The sequence below is a fragment of the Epinephelus lanceolatus genome, chromosome 5 (genome assembly GCF_041903045.1).
Source record: "Epinephelus lanceolatus isolate andai-2023 chromosome 5, ASM4190304v1, whole genome shotgun sequence".
Classification (NCBI taxonomy): Eukaryota; Metazoa; Chordata; class Actinopteri; order Perciformes; family Serranidae; genus Epinephelus; species Epinephelus lanceolatus.
The window spans coordinates 12,994,881-13,017,112 of record NC_135738.1 but is presented as its reverse complement, the minus strand read 5'-3'; the positions used below and the strand labels follow the sequence as shown (position 1 = coordinate 13,017,112).

The following is a 22,232-nucleotide window of genomic DNA, read 5'->3' as shown; positions in this document are numbered from 1 at the left end:
GAGGTTGGTTACTATTTTATGGTCTATGCATTATAAAGATATGTTAAAAAAAATAAATAAAAGGTCATAATGTTGCTGTAAAAAAACAATCTGCCATGTGTCAGTATATTATGAGGTGGTAGTTCACCTGCGGGGCCACTGGAGGGAGCACTACATCACACTTCATCTCACACTGCTGCTGAAACCAAGTTGAACATCACTGCCTTCACCACAATGTTCTTAATATACCAGATCCCAAAGTAATATCTCCAAATATATGGAGCCATAACACTGACAAAAAGCGAGTAGTTAAGTCATTGGTTATCAGACAAGTCAATAATTGAGCTAACTGGATAACAAACACGATTAAATGTGCATTAAGACCAAAATAAAAGGAAACTAAAGAGTAAAATAAGTTGTTTTTGTTACAAAATCAAGTGTTTTTCTTCCCCTTTAACTAACTGGAAGTTAAAGGAGAAGTACAAAGTTTTATATTTCTTTCTTTACTCATTTGACTCATCTGATAAATCTTTACTGCCTTCTGTCTGTTTCAGGGCTCCACACCACACTGCTTTTTAAAAAATAAATAAATAAACTTCAAGATACTTAATTTACAATTGTATGCTTTGCTTTTTGAATCAAACCACTCCGTGATAAAAAGCTGCTCGTCAAGGGCTCAGCCCGTAAATACAAAAAATACAAGAGAGGCAGAAGTTTAAAAAAGCAACCCTTTTATTTGACCGTCATGGGCCAGTGCAAAAAACCCATCTCATTTACAGCTTGTCCCTCCCGTCCCTCCCTCCCCCAATTACCAACTTCATCTCCATGATCTGAGTAAACAGCAGCTCTGTGGAACCTCTGCTCCGTCACATGGGGCAGTCGTAGATGTGGATGGCGCGGTCGTCTCCAGCGGAGATGATCTTTGAGCCGGTGCTGTTGTACTTTACACTCCACACCTGACAAGAACACGGACAGCAAAGGTGAGAATGGGCTCTGAGTTAAATATGAAAATTGTAATTCTATAAGCAGTATCCACATTTTAGAAAAACAGTGCACTAACAAGTAAAAAGACGAGTAGTATGACGAACAGCATTGAAATCTCTCTATCAAGAACTGCACAAGAATTAACAAGTTTAACATAATGTCCCAAACAGTAAGAATGATGGTAGTGTGACATTAAAATCTATACTAGGTTTGTGTCAATGATAAACCCCAAAGGCCCTTGACTCAACATTTTACAGAGAGGACGAGGAGGAAAGCAAGGTGTATATGGTCCCAAAAGGAGAAAATATCAAAATGCCTTGTTGATGCCAGAGGTCAGAGGAGAATGGCCAGACTGGTTCAAGATGATAGAAGGGCAACAGTAACTCAAATAACCACTGGTTACAACCAAGGTCTGCAGAAGACCATCTCTGAACCAACAACACGTCCAACCTTGAAGCAGATGGGCTACAGCAGCAGAAGACCACACCAGGTGCCACTCCTGTCAGCTAACAACAGGAAACTGAGGCTACAGTTCACACAGGCTCACCAAAACTGGACAATAGAAGATTGGAAAAACATTGCCTGGTCTGATGAGTCTGGATTTCTGCTGCCACATTCAGATGGTAGGGTCAGAATTTGGTGTAAACAACATGAAAGCATGGATCCATCCTGCCTTGTATCAACGGTTCAGGCTGCTGGTGGTGGTGTAATGGTGTGGGGGATATTTTCTTGGCACACTTTGGGCCCCTTAGTACCAACTGAGCATGGTTTAAACACCACAGCCTACCTGAGTATTGTTGCTTTACATTGATTCACACATGTTCTGTTACTGCTCTAAAGCATCAAAGACTGAAAGGCGGTTTAGGCACAAACTACACAGGTAAACAAGTTAAAAATGGAGCTGTCACGGATGCTGTTCTGTGACCTCAAAAATCCTCTAAAATGCTTTTAATCTGATCAGAAACTCAGTGGTGCAGAGAACTGAGACCAAAGCAAACAAAGGCGGAAAAAATGCTCTAAACAGAAGAACAAAGTAAAGCTGAACAAGTCATTGGCTGCAAATGATTCCTGTAGACGTCCTGCGGTTTGTTTTCCGTCTTTCATGATGACACAAAAACATGGCAGAGTCCACAGCTTCTGATCTGCTCTCTGAGGAGCCCTGATATTTCATTTAGAGGCTTTACTGGAGAACAGATCAACCTCCCCACAGGCGTCTGCAACCAGGGATCTAATGACAGCTGCGTTTATTGGTTTAGCCTGAGCTGAGACGTCAGAGAAGGGTCATGTGAGAGGCCACGCCATATTGATTTCCCCCCGCCAAACACATCAGCACCTATAGCAGATGGATTTTCTCACATTGGATTTGATTACAAACACACTCAGCGAGGAGATATAGGGTTATCTTTGTCACCTGGTCTTGATGGTCAAAGAAAGTGTTGATACACGCTCTGGAGCTGGCGTCCCAAACCTTCACACTCTTGTCGGATGAGCTGAGAGCAGCAGAGGAGAGAGGACATTGTTTCAACAGTTCATCTTAGAGTCAAACTTTGTGTTGTCTGGCTGACCTGCTCGGTTTATTTTGGCACCCTGAACTGGAAACTGTCTGAAAAACAGCTTCAGCTGACAACGGTTTCACACAACGGGAGTGAAGGCATAAGAAAGAAGACAAGAGGAAAACATGTCTGCTAATGTACACTGACGGTCAAGGGCAGGTTTACTGCTCACAACTACTGGCTGTTATAAAATATTGCATTTACTAAAAGTGTACTGGAATACGTTTTTTGGGAAAGCACAAATATGTGATAGAAACAAATATATATTCCACCCATATATATTATATATTCATTTTCTCATTTATTTATTTCAGGATTTGTTTCATAGCCATATTTACAGACTGCTGCATGGACGACGTTTATTTGTAGGCTAACACGGAAGTTAACACCACCGTGGTTCTCTCGACTCCATTTTAGATTACTGCAGAAAATAAGCTCTGGCAAACAAACGTTTATGATACTTACAAATTTTGTTCAGCAAGATAATCTTCACTAATAAACACCAACTTTGTGATTTATTTAAGTTTAAATGCAATCGGCAGAAGTAAAAAGCTAACGTTAGGCTACAAACAAACTGAGCTATGGTTGCATGACTTTAACATCTCCACTTACAGCCTTGTTCATCATGATGATGTTCTGTAGTCTCATTTAGCCACTCATCAGCAACCGCCTTTTTTAAGACATGCAAAGGCTTCAAAATTCACGTGGGATATTTGAAAGATGTAGTTTATGTTGTAGAACTAAACATTTAAGTCTATTCAGCTTGTGTTAACTACAGACCTTATTTCAGACAGATAACCTTGTTGGTTGAACAGATACAGATACTGACACGTCTCTGTACACCTCCAGTATTTATAATGGCATTGTCTATTTCAGGTCGTTCAACATTTGCTTCAGGTGGTAAAATGTGTTGCAGAAATGCAGCTTTTATGCGTTTGATTTTACCTTGAGACAAAGTGGGTGTCATCTGGGGAGAAGGCGACGTTAAGAACCCAGGATCCGTGTCCACTCAGTGTGCCAGCCAGGCTGGCATGTTGCCTGTAAAACAACAGCTGAAAGTTTATTATGGCAAACTTTCTTTTCGTTCTTCTATACAGTTTATTTCTGCATTTGTATGTTGGCACACTACAAGCAGACAGCAAGCAGAGTGCATTCACGTGGACATGAGTAACATGTTTATGGTAAGGTTTTTGGTTGCTTCTATACACCATATCCCGGTTATCCAAGCCGTCGACTACCTGCGCAGGCACAGTTTTAGCCGAGTGACATAAACTCTGAGTTTTATCTCTCAGTTATGAAAGAGGCTGCGTATCTAAATCCATTGCTCCCTTGTTCTACATGGTGGAAGTGACAGGCTGGCACTGGTGTGGAGGACAGCGTTATATGAGTATGTTAGGTTGGCAACTACGTAGTGTGTGAGAGGTTGAGAGAAAGACAGACACATGGAGGCACTCAGATCAGACAGCTGTTGGCAGTCAGAGCAGAGAGGAAATCACTTGTTAATTTGTCAAGTGTTAGCCGAGTAAATGAACAGTGCTAAACACTTCCTGTTGCTCTCATCTCCCTTTGCCGGTTGTTTTTATAAACATCACAGGCACCTGCACAAACGGACTTCAGTAATCAGTAACTAGTACTTTTCATCCATCCATTTTCATCCGCTTATCCAGGGCCGGGTCGCGGGGGCAGCAAGCCAAGCAAAGCACCCCAGACGTCCCTCTCCCCAGCAACGCTTTCCAGCTCCTCCTGGGGACCCTGAGGTGTTCCCAGGTCAGATGAGATATGTAATCCCTCCAGTGTGTTCTGGGTCTGCCCTGGGGCCTCCTACCAACTGGACGTGCCCGGAACACCTCCAACAGGAGGCGCCCAGGAGGATCCTGATCAGATGCCCAAACCACCTTAACTGACCGCTTTCAACGCGAAGGAGCAGCGGCTCTACTCCGAGCTCCCTCCGGATGTTCGAGCTCCTCACCCTATCTCTAAGGCTGAGCCCAGCCACTCCCCGAATTAAACTCATTTTGGCTGCTTGTATCCGCGATCTCATTCTTTCGGTCACTACCCAGAGCTCATGACCATAGCTGAGGGTTGGGACATAGATGGACCAGTAAATCGAAAGCTTTGCTTTCTGGCTCAGCTCCCTCTTCACCATGATGGTCTGGCGCAGCACCTGCATCACTGCAGAAGCTGCACCAAACCACTGATCTATCTCATGCTCCATTCTACCCTCACTCCTGAGATACTTGAACTCCCTCGCTTGATTTCTCTGTGTTTATGTAAAAACCGCATCCCAAATATGATCAAAACCGGGATAAGCCTCATAAACAGGTTATTCATATCCATGTAAATGCACTCACCTATGCACCCTCCCCTCCCTTGTTCTTTATCTATATCTATATACATTTTATTATGTATACCGAGCATCTTTGACACAGAATACATTTTAGAAAAGACCAAAACTGGTCAGCAGGAGGATCCACAAGCTGCCAGCTCTACTCACACGTCATATATTTTGATGTAGCCGTCGTCGGAAGCTGTGACCAGCAGCTGTGAGTCGGGGGAGAACGTGAGGGATCTGATGGGCATGGCATGACCTGAAGAGAGGAAACAGTCTCTCAGTTAGCTTCGTCACTGCAGGGTGATCTCTGCCTCCTTAATACTAAACAAATTTGTGTATATGTACAATATCTAAATGTTGTATTTGCAGAAATTATTTGTAATACACAGCAGTGGAGGGCTGCAAACTGTATCTGAGTTTTTTTACCCCAGAAAAAACTGTGTTTAAATATCTGTCAGATCCATCCAGTGCTATAAAGATTAGTCAATTAATCGATTAGATAAAATGTAGTTTGAAGTCATTTATCAGTCAAAACGTTGGCAAAAAATAATCCTCGTTCCAGCTTTTCAATGTGAGAATTTGATGCTTCCTCTGTTTTTATATCACAGTAAATTGAATACATTTAAGTTATCAACAGCTGGTCAAACAAAACAAGTAATTTGAAGACCTCTAAAAACGCGTGTTGGCCGCTTTTCATTATTATTTGATGTTTAATAGACAAAATGTTTAATCCATTACTAAAGACAGTATTTTCAGTATGACTGGTTATGGAAACAATCACTAGTTGCAGCATCATTTCCTACCGAAATAATTCATATTAATGTTGGGGCCTACCTTCCAGCGTATGGAGCAGCTTTCCGGTGGCGATGTCAAAGATGTTGATGATTCCATCGATGGCTCCGCTCGCCAAATATTTTCCGTCGGGGCTCTGAGGGGCAAAACAGAATTAAACCCAATGATGTTACTTATTGTAAAGAAAACTTCCAAGTGTAAAGATCTGAGACTGGATGAGCTATAGCTAGTCCTAAAATACTTTTAAACGCAACCTTTGTACATGAAGGGAAAGGGTTAAGAGCTAAAAGAAAAAGAAGCTGTGGTGTGAATGAGAAAAAATACTAATCACGATGAGTTATTATAAAGACAAGACAGTGAGGTCTCAGCCCTCAGAGAGCCGCCACCGCCCAGCCGACCAGAAAGACAATTAATGGTTCCTTACGTAAGCTATACTCAGGATGAATTTTCCTCGAGTGTCCAGGGAATATTCCTTCTTGCCACTTTCCACACCGAAGATGTTGACCTTGCCAAGATGGCTTCCTGTGGCGATGTATTTAGAGTCTGGGGAGAAGGCGACCGACCAGGCGTCAACTGGAGAGGAGAGCAGAGAGACAGAGAGAGGGCTGAATATATTGAAACGTTTAAAAGCAAACGCAACCGACTTAACCAAGTCACCTAGTTCACACATAAAATACAACAATAAAGCAAACATTTTATGTTTGACTAACCAGGCAAACATGCACACCTATACTGTATTTTCTAATGGTCAACGAATGTGTCTCATCACCTAACCCACTTTCTGCTCGGTTGAGTCAGTCTTGAGCTAATAAGCTTAATATAATTTTTAAAAAAAATAAAGGTTTGACATTAACAGAACTCACTCCTAAAGACTCCAAATGCACTAAAATACAGTACGCCCCAAGAGAGGAGAAACAGGGTCTATAATCCACTGACCCAGACCGACCGCTGAGTGCAACAGAGCGTCACTAATGGGAGGTGACGTGACATTAAATGAAGTACAGCTTGGATTCAAGACTCGCAGCAACACATGCATTTCTGGGTGTGGGGTTTCTGAGAGGTTAAAGTAAAAAACAAAACAAGCTCACTGTGCCACACAGCAGAGCAGACGAGCTGTCGTCCCCTGCAGGTTTGTTTTTATACTCAACTGAGTGACAATTTCATTTTGTAGTGACCTTATTCCAGAGCAGTAACACAAACACAACACAGTATCAGAAGTATAAGGAGCCAAGATATTCAAAATGTGTTTCAGACGAACGGAATATCGAACTAACAGATGAAGTCTGGGGTGAATGTTTAAGGAATATACACAACCGTTAAGTGAATGTCAGATTTAATCTTATACGATTCAAAACTTTACATAGACCTCATTAATCCAGGGAAAAGCTACACAGCCTTTTTTACTGATGTTTCACCTGTCTGGAACCGCTGTGAATCTACAGAACACTTTTCAGTGTTTGTCTGAGGCTTTTGGTAAATTTTGGGAGCCTGATCCACTCATAGTTATCCTTGCAGCGACCAGCTCCTTATCCTCTGCTGGCAAATATCAGAAAATGTTTGTTTTATTTGTAACGGTGATTGCAAAGTATTTAATTTTACGAGTGTGGAAGACGGACTCTGTTCCCACATATGATTCATGGTTAAATAAATTGGCCAACATGTTACATCTGGAGAGACTGAGATTCTATGACGAGGACAGAGGTTCAATGTAGACCCTACACCGTTGCCTGATGTGCACCTCCCGAGAAATGCAACTACACGTCGCAGCGACACAGACCTCCTGTCTATTTTTGTAAGCTGAAACCATTTCCCTCAGTGGAAACAAAGCTTTTATTTACTTTAATTTCACAGATTATAAACAATAAATTGTGAAGACAGTAAAGCCTCCACAAAAAATAGCATTTTAAGTCGTGTGTGATTTATCCTGGCTTCATATGAGCAGAGGAAATCTCTGCTAGTTGCTAGGCGAATTTATAAAATGTAAATTGCCATAGGCCTGTTAGCATGTTATATTCATTTGGAAAACGTGTTAAATATAAGACAGTTGTTTGTCAGTGAACCTTGTGAGCTGTAATGGAGCCGAATTTTGTAACGTTACCTTTGTTAAATGTTGCTGTTGTCCCTGGCTTCATATGAGTAGAGGAAAAGTCTGCTAGCTGCTAGGCTAATTTATACAATGTAAAATGCCATAGGCTTGTGCTAAAAACATTAGCATGTTGTATTTGTGGGGAAAATGTGTCCAGATAAAGACAAGTGTTTGTCTGTGAATGCTGCGAGTTATAGTGAAGCTGATTTGTGTACTTGTGTTTGAAACTGTCTCTATTAAGCCATGTTTAATGTTTGTTTTGGAGGTGTAACTGCAGAGTTACACAGACACACCACTGCAAATGACAAATCTCCTAAATCAAAAGGTCCAACCAGTAGCCCCAAACGTAAAGATATTCAGCTTAATGTCACACTATTGATAAGTTTCTAATCAAAAAATTGCTGGTTATGTTTCTGTCCATTAACTAATCAATTAATTAACAAACTATTTCAACTGTATACAGTAACCTGACAACAAGACGAGTGCAAGCTCATGTTTTAGTTACTCTTGCAGATGCAATCTTGTGTTTGCGATCTGGTCAGGCAATGTCAAGCAAGTCATACAGTATCCTGATTTTTTTTTTTTTTTTTTTTTTTAAATATGAAGGGGATTGTCAGTCATCTGTTTGATTAATGAATAATTCATCTGATAAGTTCAACATGAGAATACTCACTGAGAAAATCTATTTCTATTTTAAATCAGACATCAAAATCAGATCTAAAGCTGAGGGAAGCATAATTTCTCTCCTCACCATGCTATCCTACCACCCAGTACAAATTAAATCAGTGAAAAATCTGAGGCCCAGTCGTACCTGGTCCGGCGTCCATAGACTTGATCTGTTTTCCAGACTCCAGGTCCCAGAGGCGGATGTGAGCGTCGAGTGAGCTGGAGGCAGCGATGGCTCCGTTGTGACTGATGTCCACTGACACCACACCCAGCTGGTGGCCCTCCAGAGTCCACTGCAGCTCCAGCTTCTCGTCTGACCTGCAGAAATAGTGTCAGAGAAATCGGTCACGTCAAGTCAAATAAACTCAACTCAACTTTTAATCCAACATGCACGAGACGCTCCTAAAAGTGCTCAGAACAAAATTTAAACATCTACAATCCAACGAAAACTGGGGAATGTGAAATTATTTTCTCAACAAGTCAAATCAAGTTTTTCCCTGCAGCAAATTCAGCAAAAATGTATGAGAAACCAGCTGACAGAAAAGACAAGAGACAAAACATGGGCTGTTGTTACAGATGTGTTGGTTCAAAGTGAAAATGTAAATACTTTATGTCCCTTTCCTTTGTTCAGAATCAGAAACAGAAATACTTTGTTGATCCCAAAGGGTAAATTGGGATTTGTTACAGTCGCTCTAATTTAAAGACGAAGAAGAATAAGAGTATGAAATTGAAGTACAAAACATAAAGCAACCAAATACAATAAAATAAATTAAATTAAAATGTACATTAAAAAAATAAAAATAGAATGTGCATTATGCTGTGGTGTTTAACACTAGTACTTAAGATATATCTGGTTACTGATCTTCTTAAGAAAAAAACAAACAGTAAAAATAATGTAGTAATGCTCTGAGGACTGAATGTAGTGCTACTTTGATCTAGACCTTTGACTACTATTAATTTTCATATAGCCTTTAAAAATGACTGTATTATATTTGTCTGTTTTGCTACATAATCCATTTTACTGACGTCATAATGTTGATTTGCAGACAGTTTAAAGACAATAAAAGTTTATTAGTGAATATAGAAAACACAAATGTAGATGTTAATTTAAACCAATGTTAAAAACAAGAGGAAAAAAAAGCACAAATTAAGTATTTAACAAGAAAACAACATAATATGACTGTTACAAGTCTGTATTAAGTGATATTGTCATGAGGAGAAGTGTTAAAAAAAAAAAAACACTCACCATTTCCAGACTTTCACCATATCATCTAGTGAGCCTGTGATAATAGTTTCTGAGCCATCCGCCTCACTTTTACCCCACGCTGCCGTCCAGATCGCATCATCGTGAGCTGAGAGGAAACAAACAGGTTAAAACTCTGACCATAGCGTTTCAGTTTTCAGTAAGTTTTTAGCAAATGCTAGGCTACTCAAAAAAGGAGAAAAATACACAACTGGTGGTGCTACATCTGATCAGGTGCCAACTAGACAATAAACAAACAAGTGCCAAAAAACAGACAACATAATCTTCTTAAAATCCGAAATAAATAGTGTGAATAAAGGCTGGACCAAGCTGTACTTAATAAATGGAGTGTTGCACATGATAAGTAGTGGACTGCACTTGAAGAGCCAGACGATTTCATATGTTTTGATGTATCATCCTGATGGCCCATGGGTAAAAACTGTTGTTAAGTCTGATTCAAAAGCATTTGCCCTGTGCACAGCACTGTCAGTCCTTGTAACTTTTCATTTCAAATAAAGACTTAATCAAAAGAAGAAGGAATTCAGCCCTCTTGTGTGCAGTGTATCTGCTTATTTGCTGTTTATGAGTTTATTTGTGCGTGACTTTAAACTCCTGTATCTCCTCCCAGGGCAGGATAGAGAACAGTTTGTGATGCTGTTCTTTTTGTGTAAAGTCTTTGTCTTATGCTGACTGGTAACAACAAACAACAACAACAGACTAGGTTTAAACAGAGAAACTCTAAAGGCGATAGCTCTGAATAACAGAATTCTATTTTTGTGGAAAATGACTAGTAACGTATTAGGTTATGGTCATACATGAGTTCTGTTTATTTATTGTGTTACTCACCGTGTTCTTGCTTGAACAGGATGCTGTACTGAAATCAGAACACAAGCTCACAGTTAATCTTTGAGCTCCTTCACCAAGAAAACAAACAAACCGAACAAATACTCTGTATAAATATGAAAGCATTTAATCTGTTGCTTACTTGAGTGCTCATTGTTTTGGTCCTGGGAGTCTGAGAGCCAGTTAGATTTCTTCAACCTGAAAATGAAAGTCTGTTAGGTCTGACACAGCAGGGCATGTTCATTTTAAAAACCTATCTGCGATTAGATTAGTTTGTCTGCGGAGAAAAACAACCTTATTGAGAAGAGGTTAACTGTGTAAGGCTGCTGCAGTCAAAGGCAGAACAGACAGTGATATTTAAGATTAACAGCCAAATATTTAAGCAGTTGAATGAAACGAAAAACTGCTGAAATAGCATAGCTAACGGGAGCTAGCCGCTGTTACACAGCAGGTTAGCACTGCAACAACGTGCAGTTAGCTGTTTTAACACTTACCGGATTATCGCACAGTTCACTAGACCATCTGTAGTGACGGTAAACTATTTCACTATGATATAATATGCGTCCACCTACCTTCAAATCTCTCAGTAGGATGTTTTATTTATTTTCTGAAGCTCGCTCATTTACAGGTGAGACGCCATGTCAACATTTAACGTAACTTCCGCTCTTTTTCTTCTTCGTGTAAGATCGCAATTGGCGAATGACGTATGTAGCTCACTATCGCCACCAGCGTGGAGGAAAAGAGCAATTACTAGAGTTGAAAAATATTTTGTAACAGTTGATTTCATTAGAAAATTTAATTTAATTCTATTAAATAAATGAAATAAATGGTGGATTTAATTTGGAAAATAAATCAATCAATTCAATAGACATTTGGATTAATAAAATTGGACTCTAATTTGCAAAGACTCAACACATCATTGATTAATTTGTCATGCATTTCAGCTTGTAGATACATTTCTTTTTTGTGAATTGTACATTTTTAACAATGTAGTATTACTGCTTAATCTGAAACTTTTGTTCAATGTAATCTTTGTTTTTTATCGTTTTCTTTTTATGTATGATTATTCATATTTAATTAATTTTACAGTTTTATCCACAAGTATTTCTATATAAATAAAATAATTCAAGTAAATATATAAAAAAAAGTCAGACAGATGTGAGGGAGAAACAGCATGGGCATGGCAACAAAAGTTCAGATAAAAAACTATCAAATGCGAGAAACATAAATTTGAAAATGGATGAAAAAAAGTAGATATAATTGCTCAATAATTTTTATCAATTTATTCACTGACTACAATTAGACAGAAAACTGAATTTATTACTGTGTAGACTGGGTTACAGCATTTCTACTAGTTTTATTTATTATTTCACTGATAGCCCAGTTTAAACTAAGTTATATTATATAAATCCCATTACACATATTCCTACCCACACTTACAGTTTGTGCATAAAAAAGAATTTATAAATACTTATTTTGGAGTGACTCATGATTATTTATTTGACTGTCTCAGCCTAAAGTAAAACCTCTGTGCTGCAGAGAGAGAGGCAAACCTGAGCCTGAAGAGCAGGCAGAAAAATATGCCAGTATTTTGACAGTTGCTGCAGCAGCAGCAGTCTGAGCTCCACACATTCAAAAAAAGGTTGTCAAGATAAAGTTTCAAGAGGAAAGCAAATACAGTCGGTGTGTTTTAAATAACTCCTGAAGTGAAGCTGAAATGGGCAGTTGTGTTACAGAGAAGGGGCATCAGTGAGTGAAGAAGATGAGAGATGTCCTATTTAGAGCAGTGAGTGTGTGTGTGAGAGTTACAGTCCCTTTGAATGTGATGTTTCTAATCCAAAAACTCAGCATATTACTCAGAAATGTTGTCATGTTGGGATGTAGTCTTTAAAATAGCAGTAAAACTATCACAAAACACTAAGACCCTTCATTAAACCCCCCAAAATATAATTAACTGGTTGTTGACTGGTTATAAATGCTAAAAAGGGAAAGTGTTAACTCTTCCAGGTGACTCTTTCAAAGAGTGAACACATAAAACCACCTGTAGACCTGCATACATGCATGATCACAACCTATAATGGACTGACGTTTAAATGCTTGCATGTTTTTATACTTTATCATACATGTTGGGAGGGATAATAAATCTCCAAATGCAACTAAATGAGCGCCTGTCCTTCAAAAGTGTGCATGTAGTATATCTGGATCTGATCTGTTTCCACAGCCTTGATTGGAGTCTATAATGTCCTCTTCAGGCACTTGTAATTTCCTTGTTGTCGGTCCTGCAGACAGTAATGATCACAGCAGTGCTATTTTCAGCCGAGTCATTCATTTGTATTTTCAGGGAAATAATAATGGTGGGTAATGAACCTGATGTAGTGGCATTAGCTGCAGCGTGTTGAAGGGAGAGATGGCTTCTGTTGTCATTATCTTTGATATGACAAAATGAAGTGTTTTGAACAACAAAACACGCACGCATTTATCTCATTTATAATGACTGGAGAGAGCATTTTTCTATTTTTGCCTCCAGACATGCACAAATAATGTGGATTCTGTCCTGGCTGTGGAGCAGCGGACCAGCTCTTTACCCTTGCAAGGCTGCTGGAGGGGTTGTGGGAGTCTGCCCATCCAGTCTACAAGTGTTTTGTGGACTTGGAGAAAGCTTACGACTACGTCTGACTGGGAGTCTTGTGGGTGGTACTGCAGAAATTACAGGGTACTAGGGGTCGTTGCTTCGAGCTATCCGGTCTTAACCAAAGTGTGAGCTGTATCCGCATACTTGACGCAAAGTCAAACATGTTTTAGGTGGGTGTTGGCGTTGGGTGTATTCATGGGCAGGGTCCCAAGGCGCAGCAGGGGGCTGGAAGGAGTCCGCTTTGGGCACCTTAGAATTGCATCTCTGCTCTTTGCAGATGATGTGGTCATGTTGGCGTCATCACAGTGTGACCTCCAGCATGCACTGGGGCGTGTTGAAGTTGAGCCTGAAGCGGTCAGGTTGAGAGTCAGGATTTCCAATGCTGAGGTCATGGCTCTCTGCCGGAAACAGGTGGATTGCCCTCTCCAGGTTGGGAGTGAGTTACTGCCTCAAGCAAAGGAGTTCAGGTATCTCCAGGGCTTGTTCACGAGTGAGGGTAGAATGGAGCTTGAGATCAACAGGTGGTTTGAAGTGGTGTCAGCAGTGATGAAGGTGCTGGCTGCAGAGCCAGTAGGCAAAGCTCTTGATTTACTGCTCTAACTCCCAACGTCCCAACCCTCACCTATGGTCATGAGCTCTGGGTAGTGACAGAAAGAATGAGATCGTGATTAAAGGGCCGAAATGAGTTACCTCCATGGGGTGGCTGGGCTCAGCCTTAGAGATAGGGTGAGGAGCTCGGACATCCGGGGGGAGTTCAGAGTAGAGCCATTACTCCTTTGCATCGAAAGGGGTCAGTTGAGAAGGTAAGGGCGTCTGATCAAGATGACACCTGGGCGCCTCGCATGAAAGGTTGTGTCGGCATGTCCAACTGCACTCCTCTGACCTGGGAATGCCTCAGGATCCCCCAGGAAGAGCAGGAAAGCATCCCTGTGGAGAGGGACGTCTGGAGTACTTTGCTCAGCCTGCTGCCCCTGTGACCCGGCCCTGGATAAGCAGATAAAAGTAGATGGATGAAGGGAGCTTTTTTAAATTTTTGCCTCAAGACAAAAACAAAAAATCTAATGCTTCTTTTTGACTCAAAACACAGAATATGATCGGATATATTTATGCTTATAAAGACATAAAGTTTAGACAGAAAACTTAACTCAGAATCAAAACTTTGTCCTGCACAGACGAACCTCTGGACACGTTTCATGTTTCTAGTATTCTTCAGATGGAGTGCCTTCGTGACTCTGCTCCGTCACTTAAGCACCACATGTGGAACATAACTGCAAGACGTCTTTCAAAGTGGCAGCACCTTATGTAACCATCATTTTTCCTTCTTTTGGTTTTTAAATTGTCAGTCTAGCCTGATTATGGGATTTGGTCTTGGCGCTCTGTGTCGATGGAAATAAAAAGGACTAATCCAAAAAAAGGCGAAACTTTAAAGCTGAGGTGTCTCTTTCTAAGAGGTTTTCAGTCCCTTAAATCCATCCTGTGGAAACTATTTTTGATCCAACAACCACACTTATATATTAAGTTGTAAAATGCTGAATGAATTATAAAATGTCTGCATACATGCGTACTGTACATACTCTGTTCATCTGAGCAAAGGTGTGTGATGATTGTCAACTTCCTCTTAAAATCAGAAAGAACTAGTGTATTGTTTAAAATTTATTTAAAGTTTGCGGAGATAAACAAACACATTTACAGAATCTGTGAAATATGTATATTTTCTATTCATTTATCAATTTAATTTAATTTAATTTGATTTAATTTAATATTTTTCTCTTGTTTTTTCTCATTTTTAATGCTGATTATTCATCATTTTCTTTTTTTCCCACTTTTTTGCATTTAGAAGTGGAGCTCGTTGTATGCAGGTGGTGATTACATACAACACAACCAATACACAAACAAACAGCATCACTCCATCATCACAAAAACAGAAACAAACAAAAAACAGCAGAAAACTAAACAATCTACCTCACACAACAAAATATGTATATATGTAAATTATGAATATTCTTGGTTTGCGGTGATAAAGATCTCTAATTTGGGATCTTGTAGCCACATATAATGCACCAACTTCTGGATAATGTACTACTGTCTTGGCAAAATATAATACATTAAAAAAAAGAAAGCAAATTTCATCTTTGGCCAGATGTTGAAAAGGCAGCCTAATTCTTATTACAGTAGTGCACATGCTGTAGTGGTAGGAAGCGCACTTTAATAAAACTTAATATAAGTTAATACAAGCTAAATCGCTTTTAGTAACCTGTGTATATTACAACGTACAGGTTGTAACAATGAAACATGATAAAAATTGACCAAAGATATTACAACACCGACTGTTATCATTAGTCAGTAATACAAGATAATATGTGTTTATGAAGAAAATAATTACTTTACTAATTTATTATTAGTTTATTAGTAATGCTATGATGTCATCTATAACGTTAACAGGTTTAATAACATTTTGAAATCATTTTGAGAGAGACACTTTATTAGCCTACAGCAAAGCTGAGCTTCACTTTCTCACAGTTTACAGCAAGGGGTGTAAAACTCACTGTAGTTCATGGGCCACATGCAGCCCAGTTTGATCTCAGATGGGCCGGACCAATAAAACAATCGCACAATAACCTATAAGTAACATTAGCGCCAATATTTTCCTTTTTTTGTGGAAAGAATTACTAATATATTCTGTAGACATTCATCCTTTTACAAAGGAGATGAACAGCCTGAGATGTCTTATGAAAAATAAGTGCAGTTTCAACAGTATGTCTCAGTTTTTCCACATTTAGTCAGTCGACTTCTCACTGTCAGTACATGTGCATTTATCCACACATCTCCTGATACAGATTCTTTTGAACTGAAGCTGCTGATTGAGAATATTTTGCACAATGTTCAGTATCTTTAAACAGCAAGTATTCATTGTTATATCAGAGAACTGTATTCTGCTCAGGGTGGAAAAGCCTCCGCAGCAGAAATTTAAATGAAGTAGGCATTGCATTCTTTAACATGCTCCTGAAACCTGGCACCTCTTAGTCCAGTCATCTAGTGGGCCGGATTGGACCCTTTGGCAGGCCGGTTCTGGCCCACGGGCCGTCCCCTTCCTGGTTGGTACACGTTAATTTGACTGACACTTTGCAGGTGAAGACCAGTGGGACCCCTGACACTTTGGGCCCCAGGGCCTGTGCCTGATCGGCCCTTCCAATATTACATCCATACACCTCAGTTGTATTTTTCCTACAGCACTACATTTCTAACTAACGATGCAAAAGCAATTCCAAATCTCAGCAGAGCGAAAAACATCTAAATGATCCCTGATTCCACTTTGCATAACAACACAGACTTATACATAATTAATACAAAACAACACATACATAATAAATACATAAAGTCTTGTTAGAGCCTGAGGGCAGAATCAACAACAAACATCCAGATGATTCATCATCGCTTCAACATACCATCTCTTTGATCTATGTTTGTTGGTTTGAGGCTAATTTAATGAAAATACTTTACTGTAATACGTCGCACTTATTTAGTCAACAATGCAGAATAAAGAGTAAAGGCAGAAAACCTACAACCTCAGTCCTTTGAAGGCAGCTGGACATTTACTGCAAACTCAAATGATCACATTTTACACAATAATACATAATTAATACAATATAATGCAATGTGAATGTAATAAATACACACTTCCCTGTTAAAGGAAACATCTGAATGACTCATTATTTGTCTATAAAGATACTCTTTGATCTGTGTTTGTGGTTCAGGGTCAGTTTTGGGCCGAATTACTGAAAGTTTTAATATCTCACAGTTATTTAGTCAACAGTGCAGAAGGAAACAGAGTCGGTGTAACGGGGTTGATTATACAGCAGTGATATGTGTTTCGAGGTCAAATGTACATTTGTAATATTAAGTATTATAATTACACAATATTCGTTTCAGTTGTTATTACCTGACATGCTTAGGCTTCCATAGTAAATATGTGGATTGTTTGATACTCAGTTTCTGTACCTCTATGTTCACCTTTGGGGGTACCCTACGTATCCACCGTATTCCTGAGGGCACTACTGTAGAAATGATTATGGGCGCAACTTCCAGTGAGATAGTGTAAGTAGCAGTAAGCTAGTTCGTCCCATAGACTGTCTGTGGTTAGTCCCAGTGGCTACTCTTCGTGGCTAACCGCCAAAGCTGGTTCTTTTCAAAAGTAATTTGCCTTCAGTTTAGCAAATATTTATTTTTTAACAAATATTTAACTAATGTTAACTTAGAATTTTCTAAAATGTCTTTGCAGAGCTGTTGCACTGTTCGTGTCTGTAACGACTAACAACCAGCCTAAGCTAAATTTTTGTCTGTGTTGAACACGTAAGCAGAACAACAAGGGATTGTTCCTGTTGCCAAAGGTGCCATTGATATGAGAAATAAAACCACAAGAGTTTCACGAGGCATAGCGAAAAAGTATTAAATCACAATTTGCAGAAGAGAATGACACCTAGACTGACAGGTCCGTCACTCAGCGCCAGTACATGATATCCCTGTCTTTCCCCGTCTGACTTCATTCTCAACCTACATTAGAAAATAAACTCAGCAACACACCTTGAAATATTTATTTAGTCATTAGGGCTGAGAATGTGTTACTGATTTACCGTGCTTCCTCTTCATATAAAAAAAATAATGCCAAAAGTTATTTCTTTTACTCCTACTTTATATTACTATCACTGAAGTCCGCTGCTAAATTCAGCTTCATGTTTCACTTGGAACAGTTTTTAATAAATCAGAAGTTAAAAAAAATCATGTAAACTGCGTCATTAACGCAGACGAGCGGAGGGTTAGCTGGGAAACATCACATTTATTCACTTTACACGGAGCTACAGTCAGTACTGAATTATGTGAAATGTTTGCCGAATGTGTTAGAATCTCTTCATCAGTCATCAGAAATCATCTTTAGAAGCTTTACCTTAAGCTAGCTTGGGCCATGTTAAAGTTAACGATATTCAAACGGAGCAAGGCGAGCTAATTGCTAGCTCGCTCGGTTGCTTTGAGATGGCTGTCAGAGATCAATCAATCAATCAATCAATCAATTTTATTTATAAAGCCCAATATCACAAATCACAATTTGCCTCACAGGGCTTTACAGCATACGACATCCCTCTGTCCTTATGACCCTCGCAGCGGATAAGGAAAAACTCCCCAAAAAAACCCCTTTAACGGGGAAAAAAACGGTAGAAACCTCAGGAAGAGCAACTGAGGAGGGATCCCTCTTCCAGGACGGACAGACGTGCAATAGATGTCGTACAGAACAGATCAGCATAATAAATTAACAGTAATCCGTATGACACAATGAGACAGAGAGAGAGATGCAGGTAATGACAGTAGCTTACAACAACATTATTGAAAGTAATAATATTATAGTTATAGTTCTGGCTACTGTGGTACAATATGTTGAAAGTATGTATTAATATCTGGCAGTATACATGTGTGACAATAGTCATATGTGTATAATAACAGTAGAAGTATGACTAATGACTAATGATGGCAGCAGCAGCAGGAGGCATCTGGCAGGACCACGGCAGCAGCACAACCACACACGTCACGCTGTCCAGGCACCGCTGCAGAGATGGCAGAGGTATGATCACATAATCCCGTTTGAGCTATAACAGGTGGTGTGATCCATGTTTTATTTCCCAGTTGCTCTTGGGAAGAAGAACAGAGTACTGTAAACAAACTGTTAGCATTGGAAATCACCGGCTTCGGTTCAACACCGGACGTTGCACCCATAATTCACGCAAGGTATCATGGGGGCTAGGAATAAGGTGGATAAAGTTGTGTTTCCTGCCTTACCTCGCCCCTTTTGCTGTTGTACTCCAGGGGAGAGGTAAGCGACATTGCTCTCGTAGTAATTTCTGTGTTTTAGTGCTGTTAAGCTGTTTATGAGTTCATTTTTCATCCTAAACTTAGTGTATAATATGCTAACATATTCCTGTGTCACTTCATTTGTGTAGGGGCTCGAGTTATATGGTCGTTAATGATGGAGGACATAGTTTTTAACTCTTGCTGTCAGGTATGTTTTCTGTGCTTTATTGCACTAAATTGAATGTTACATGGCTCATACCCTTTTGTGGTTGTGCTCCATGGGAGAAGGGCTCGAGTTTATACGGAGTCCCACAGGGCAGCGTTCTGTCTGCTTTTCTTTTTAATGTGTACATGGATGACTTGTCCCAACAGTTAAATTCATGTAAGACAGGGTGTATGGTTGGCAATATTTTAATAAATCATCTTGTATGCAGATGATTTGGTAATCTTCTGTCCATATAGTGCTGGCCTACAACAGCTGTTGAAGATATGCTCTAACTATGGTGCAGATTTTGACATCAAATATAACGCCAGTAACAGCAACATTATGATTGTTAGAGGTACGGAAGACAGATAATTAGTATTTCCTGAATTCTTCTTATCTGGCGTTGCTCTTAAAGTGTGTATTCAGATTAAATATCTTGGTAATTATATTGTCAATGATTTATCTAATATGCTTGGTCGCAAATTTAGCACGTAATCAGTTCGTGTGAAGATGGCTCTTTTTAGAGCATTTTGCTGCCCACCTGTGGTGTTCCTACAGGAAGAGCAATATGTAAAGACTTAATGTGACCTATAATGATGGCATGAGACTGCTCCTTAAACTTCCACAATGGTGTAGTGCCATCCAAATGTTTGTCTGATGTGCCTACTTGTCCTGCTCTAATACACAATCTTTATGTGCAGGCTCTCTGTCTGTGGGGCCACTGGCTCTCCAGCTTGTTTGTTTTATATATATATATATATATATATATATATATATATATGTGTGTGTATATATATATTGTATATCGTGTTTTTGTACATAGATAATTATATTTTTGTGTGTTATGCTATGGACCTTTCTCTGTGTCCTTAATAAAGTCATTATCATTATCATTATTACATGATTATAATTGACAGAGGATTTTGTTTTTACCTCTTTCTGCCAGGAATAAACGGAGATCGCCTCCAAAGATATCCACATTCTGGGCGTCTTCATATCAGCACAATGCAGGCAACAATAGAGTCCACCGGTTACATAGGGACAGACTGAAAAAATACAAACCTAAAAAGTACTTTTAACATAATAGATGGATTAATTACCTTGACAGAGTATGTAGAGCCTACATGTTTTCCTGAATGAACATTATCAGTTTCACAAACTCTACTCCCTTAACTATGGTTTGAAAACAAAGCGACCTTCTTCTTCTTTCTTTTTAAAGCCAAAATACATCAACAACATGAAAGCCAACCTACACTTTTTTTACACTAAAAAAAGGATAATTAATTGATTTGTTGACAAGGTGAAACACTATAAATACTCTCTAAAAGACTGAATCTAGTCGTTTTGGTCCCCAGAGAAAGCAGACACGTCAGTCTTGTTCTACTGTGTTAATGGGACAGAGCTTTCAGGGGGAGGGACCTCCCTTGACTCCCATTAAAGACAGTAGCTATAAAAGAGCTGAAGACAAGATTGCAGCCGGCACACTGAGGCACACTGACGAAGCGAGAGCGTGTGAAGAAAACTAAACAAATAAAAGAAACACTTGGGTGTAACAGTGTGATCGAGGAGGCTGAGCCCAGAGCAGAGGAGACAGGAGCACAGGGAAGGAGGAGGAGGGTGAGAAAGAGTCACAGAGAGACAGAGGGAGAAGAGGACAGAGAGAGACGCATCAGAGCGGGGAACAGGTTCTTTCGGCAGCCCTTGGACTCAGCCTCAGCAGACATGCCTAACTTTGCCGGCACCTGGAAGATGAAGAAGAGTGAGAATTTTGATGAACTTCTCAAAGCCCTGGGTAAGCCCTCTCCAGTCTCTTTCCCCCCCTCTCCTCCCCTCCCTCCATAGCCAGCTCCACATCCCTGCATGAGGTTGACTATCCATCATGTCCATTATAGAAAAGGGCTTTTCTTGTTCTTGGAGAATGGCATGCCTGACTTCCAACAACATCGTATTGTTTGGAGAAGCTCCCCGGGAAAAGAACGCAGAGATCTACGGGAGATGCTGCTGAAGGGAAATCCCTCGGCTTTACAGGAGATATGAAACACTGGATGCTGAATTCCAGCCTAAACAGACGTGGTATTGTTACATGAAGAGAGGAGGGGGGCACAACATTATTCATGTTAAGCATTTAAGTAGGGCATGCATTAGCAATGCCAGGGGAGGTCTCTGGAGCCCAGCGCTGTTCTCCTGTGTCCTATCTTTTTTCATTCTTTTTCACCCCTCTTGGTCTTAACTGATGATTGTGATGGTTTAGATTTGGACCAGTTTAACTGGGTCATTCAATTGTGTTGCGGCGTTTCGTCACGCCGGCACCGCTGAAACAGACAGGACACATCAAAAGGCTGTGTGTCTTTAGAATAATGTAGAAATCTTTAGGGAGAAGTCCCACTGTGAGTGCAGGGAGCTGCTTTAACAACTCTCCAGGAACTGTTGACGACAAAATGGATTACGACTGACACTTTTTAGACATGAATGATTCCTGTTTTAGCACAAACTGTGAAACTTCAGTTAAAAAGTGAACAGTTTTGTACCTCGCAGAGCTGAAACAATTGACAGTTTAGTTGTTTGTGCATCACTGCTGCACCTAACAGAAAGATTTCTTGAGCATCTGAGGGCAGATTTGGCTGTGAAAGCCTCTCCTCTGTGGCTGCAGTCTTCCTTTAAACACCCCGTCCTGCTAACATGCACTGTGACTAGGATTTATATCAATCTTGTGATATCAGAGTAGATATTGACGTAGATTTTGGATATTGTTATATTGTTGTGTGTTGTCTTTTCCCAGTTTTAAAGGCTTATCAAAAATCTCATTGTGTAAATATTCTGTAAAAGGACCAGTAGTCAACCCTACAGTATCGATATCAAGGTATTTGGTAGAAGCATATTGTGACCTTTGATTTTCTCCATATCGCCCAGCTTTAACTATAACATGGCTGGTTTTTCTTGACATCAAATCCAATTAAAACAAACATAAATTCACAATAGCTCCAACCTTCATGCCTAATTTCAGCCTCAAAGGCAAAAACCGTGGCCACCAAAGGGTGGGGAAATTTTTGGGACTAACTGACCAACTAACAGAGCGAGC

At 39.8% G+C, this 22,232-nt stretch overlaps 2 protein-coding genes across 2 annotated transcripts in view; one reads left to right on the top strand and one right to left on the bottom strand.

The window, feature by feature from the left end:
• Positions 1 to 747: 747 nt before the first annotated feature.
• Positions 748 to 11,190, bottom strand: skic8 (SKI8 subunit of superkiller complex). Its single transcript, XM_033634525.2, has 11 exons — positions 11,051 to 11,190; positions 10,621 to 10,676; positions 10,482 to 10,509; positions 9,639 to 9,744; positions 8,538 to 8,710; positions 6,065 to 6,213; positions 5,683 to 5,776; positions 5,011 to 5,104; positions 3,462 to 3,554; positions 2,375 to 2,453; positions 748 to 935 (listed from the first exon to the last, which is right to left on the bottom strand). Exons 2-11 carry the CDS (start codon positions 10,630 to 10,632, stop codon positions 846 to 848), a joined length of 918 nt encoding a protein of 305 aa, XP_033490416.1. The 5' UTR covers positions 10,633 to 10,676; positions 11,051 to 11,190; the 3' UTR covers positions 748 to 845.
• Positions 11,191 to 20,619: 9,429 nt separating this feature from the next.
• crabp1a (cellular retinoic acid binding protein 1a) overlaps positions 20,620 to 22,232 on the top strand; it is a 41,368-nt gene continuing 39,755 nt past the window's right edge. The window contains exon 1 of the mRNA XM_033634433.2: positions 20,620 to 20,945. Within this exon, the coding sequence (XP_033490324.1) occupies positions 20,876 to 20,945 (70 nt within the window). The 5' untranslated portion in view covers positions 20,620 to 20,875. The remainder of the gene's footprint in view (positions 20,946 to 22,232) is intronic.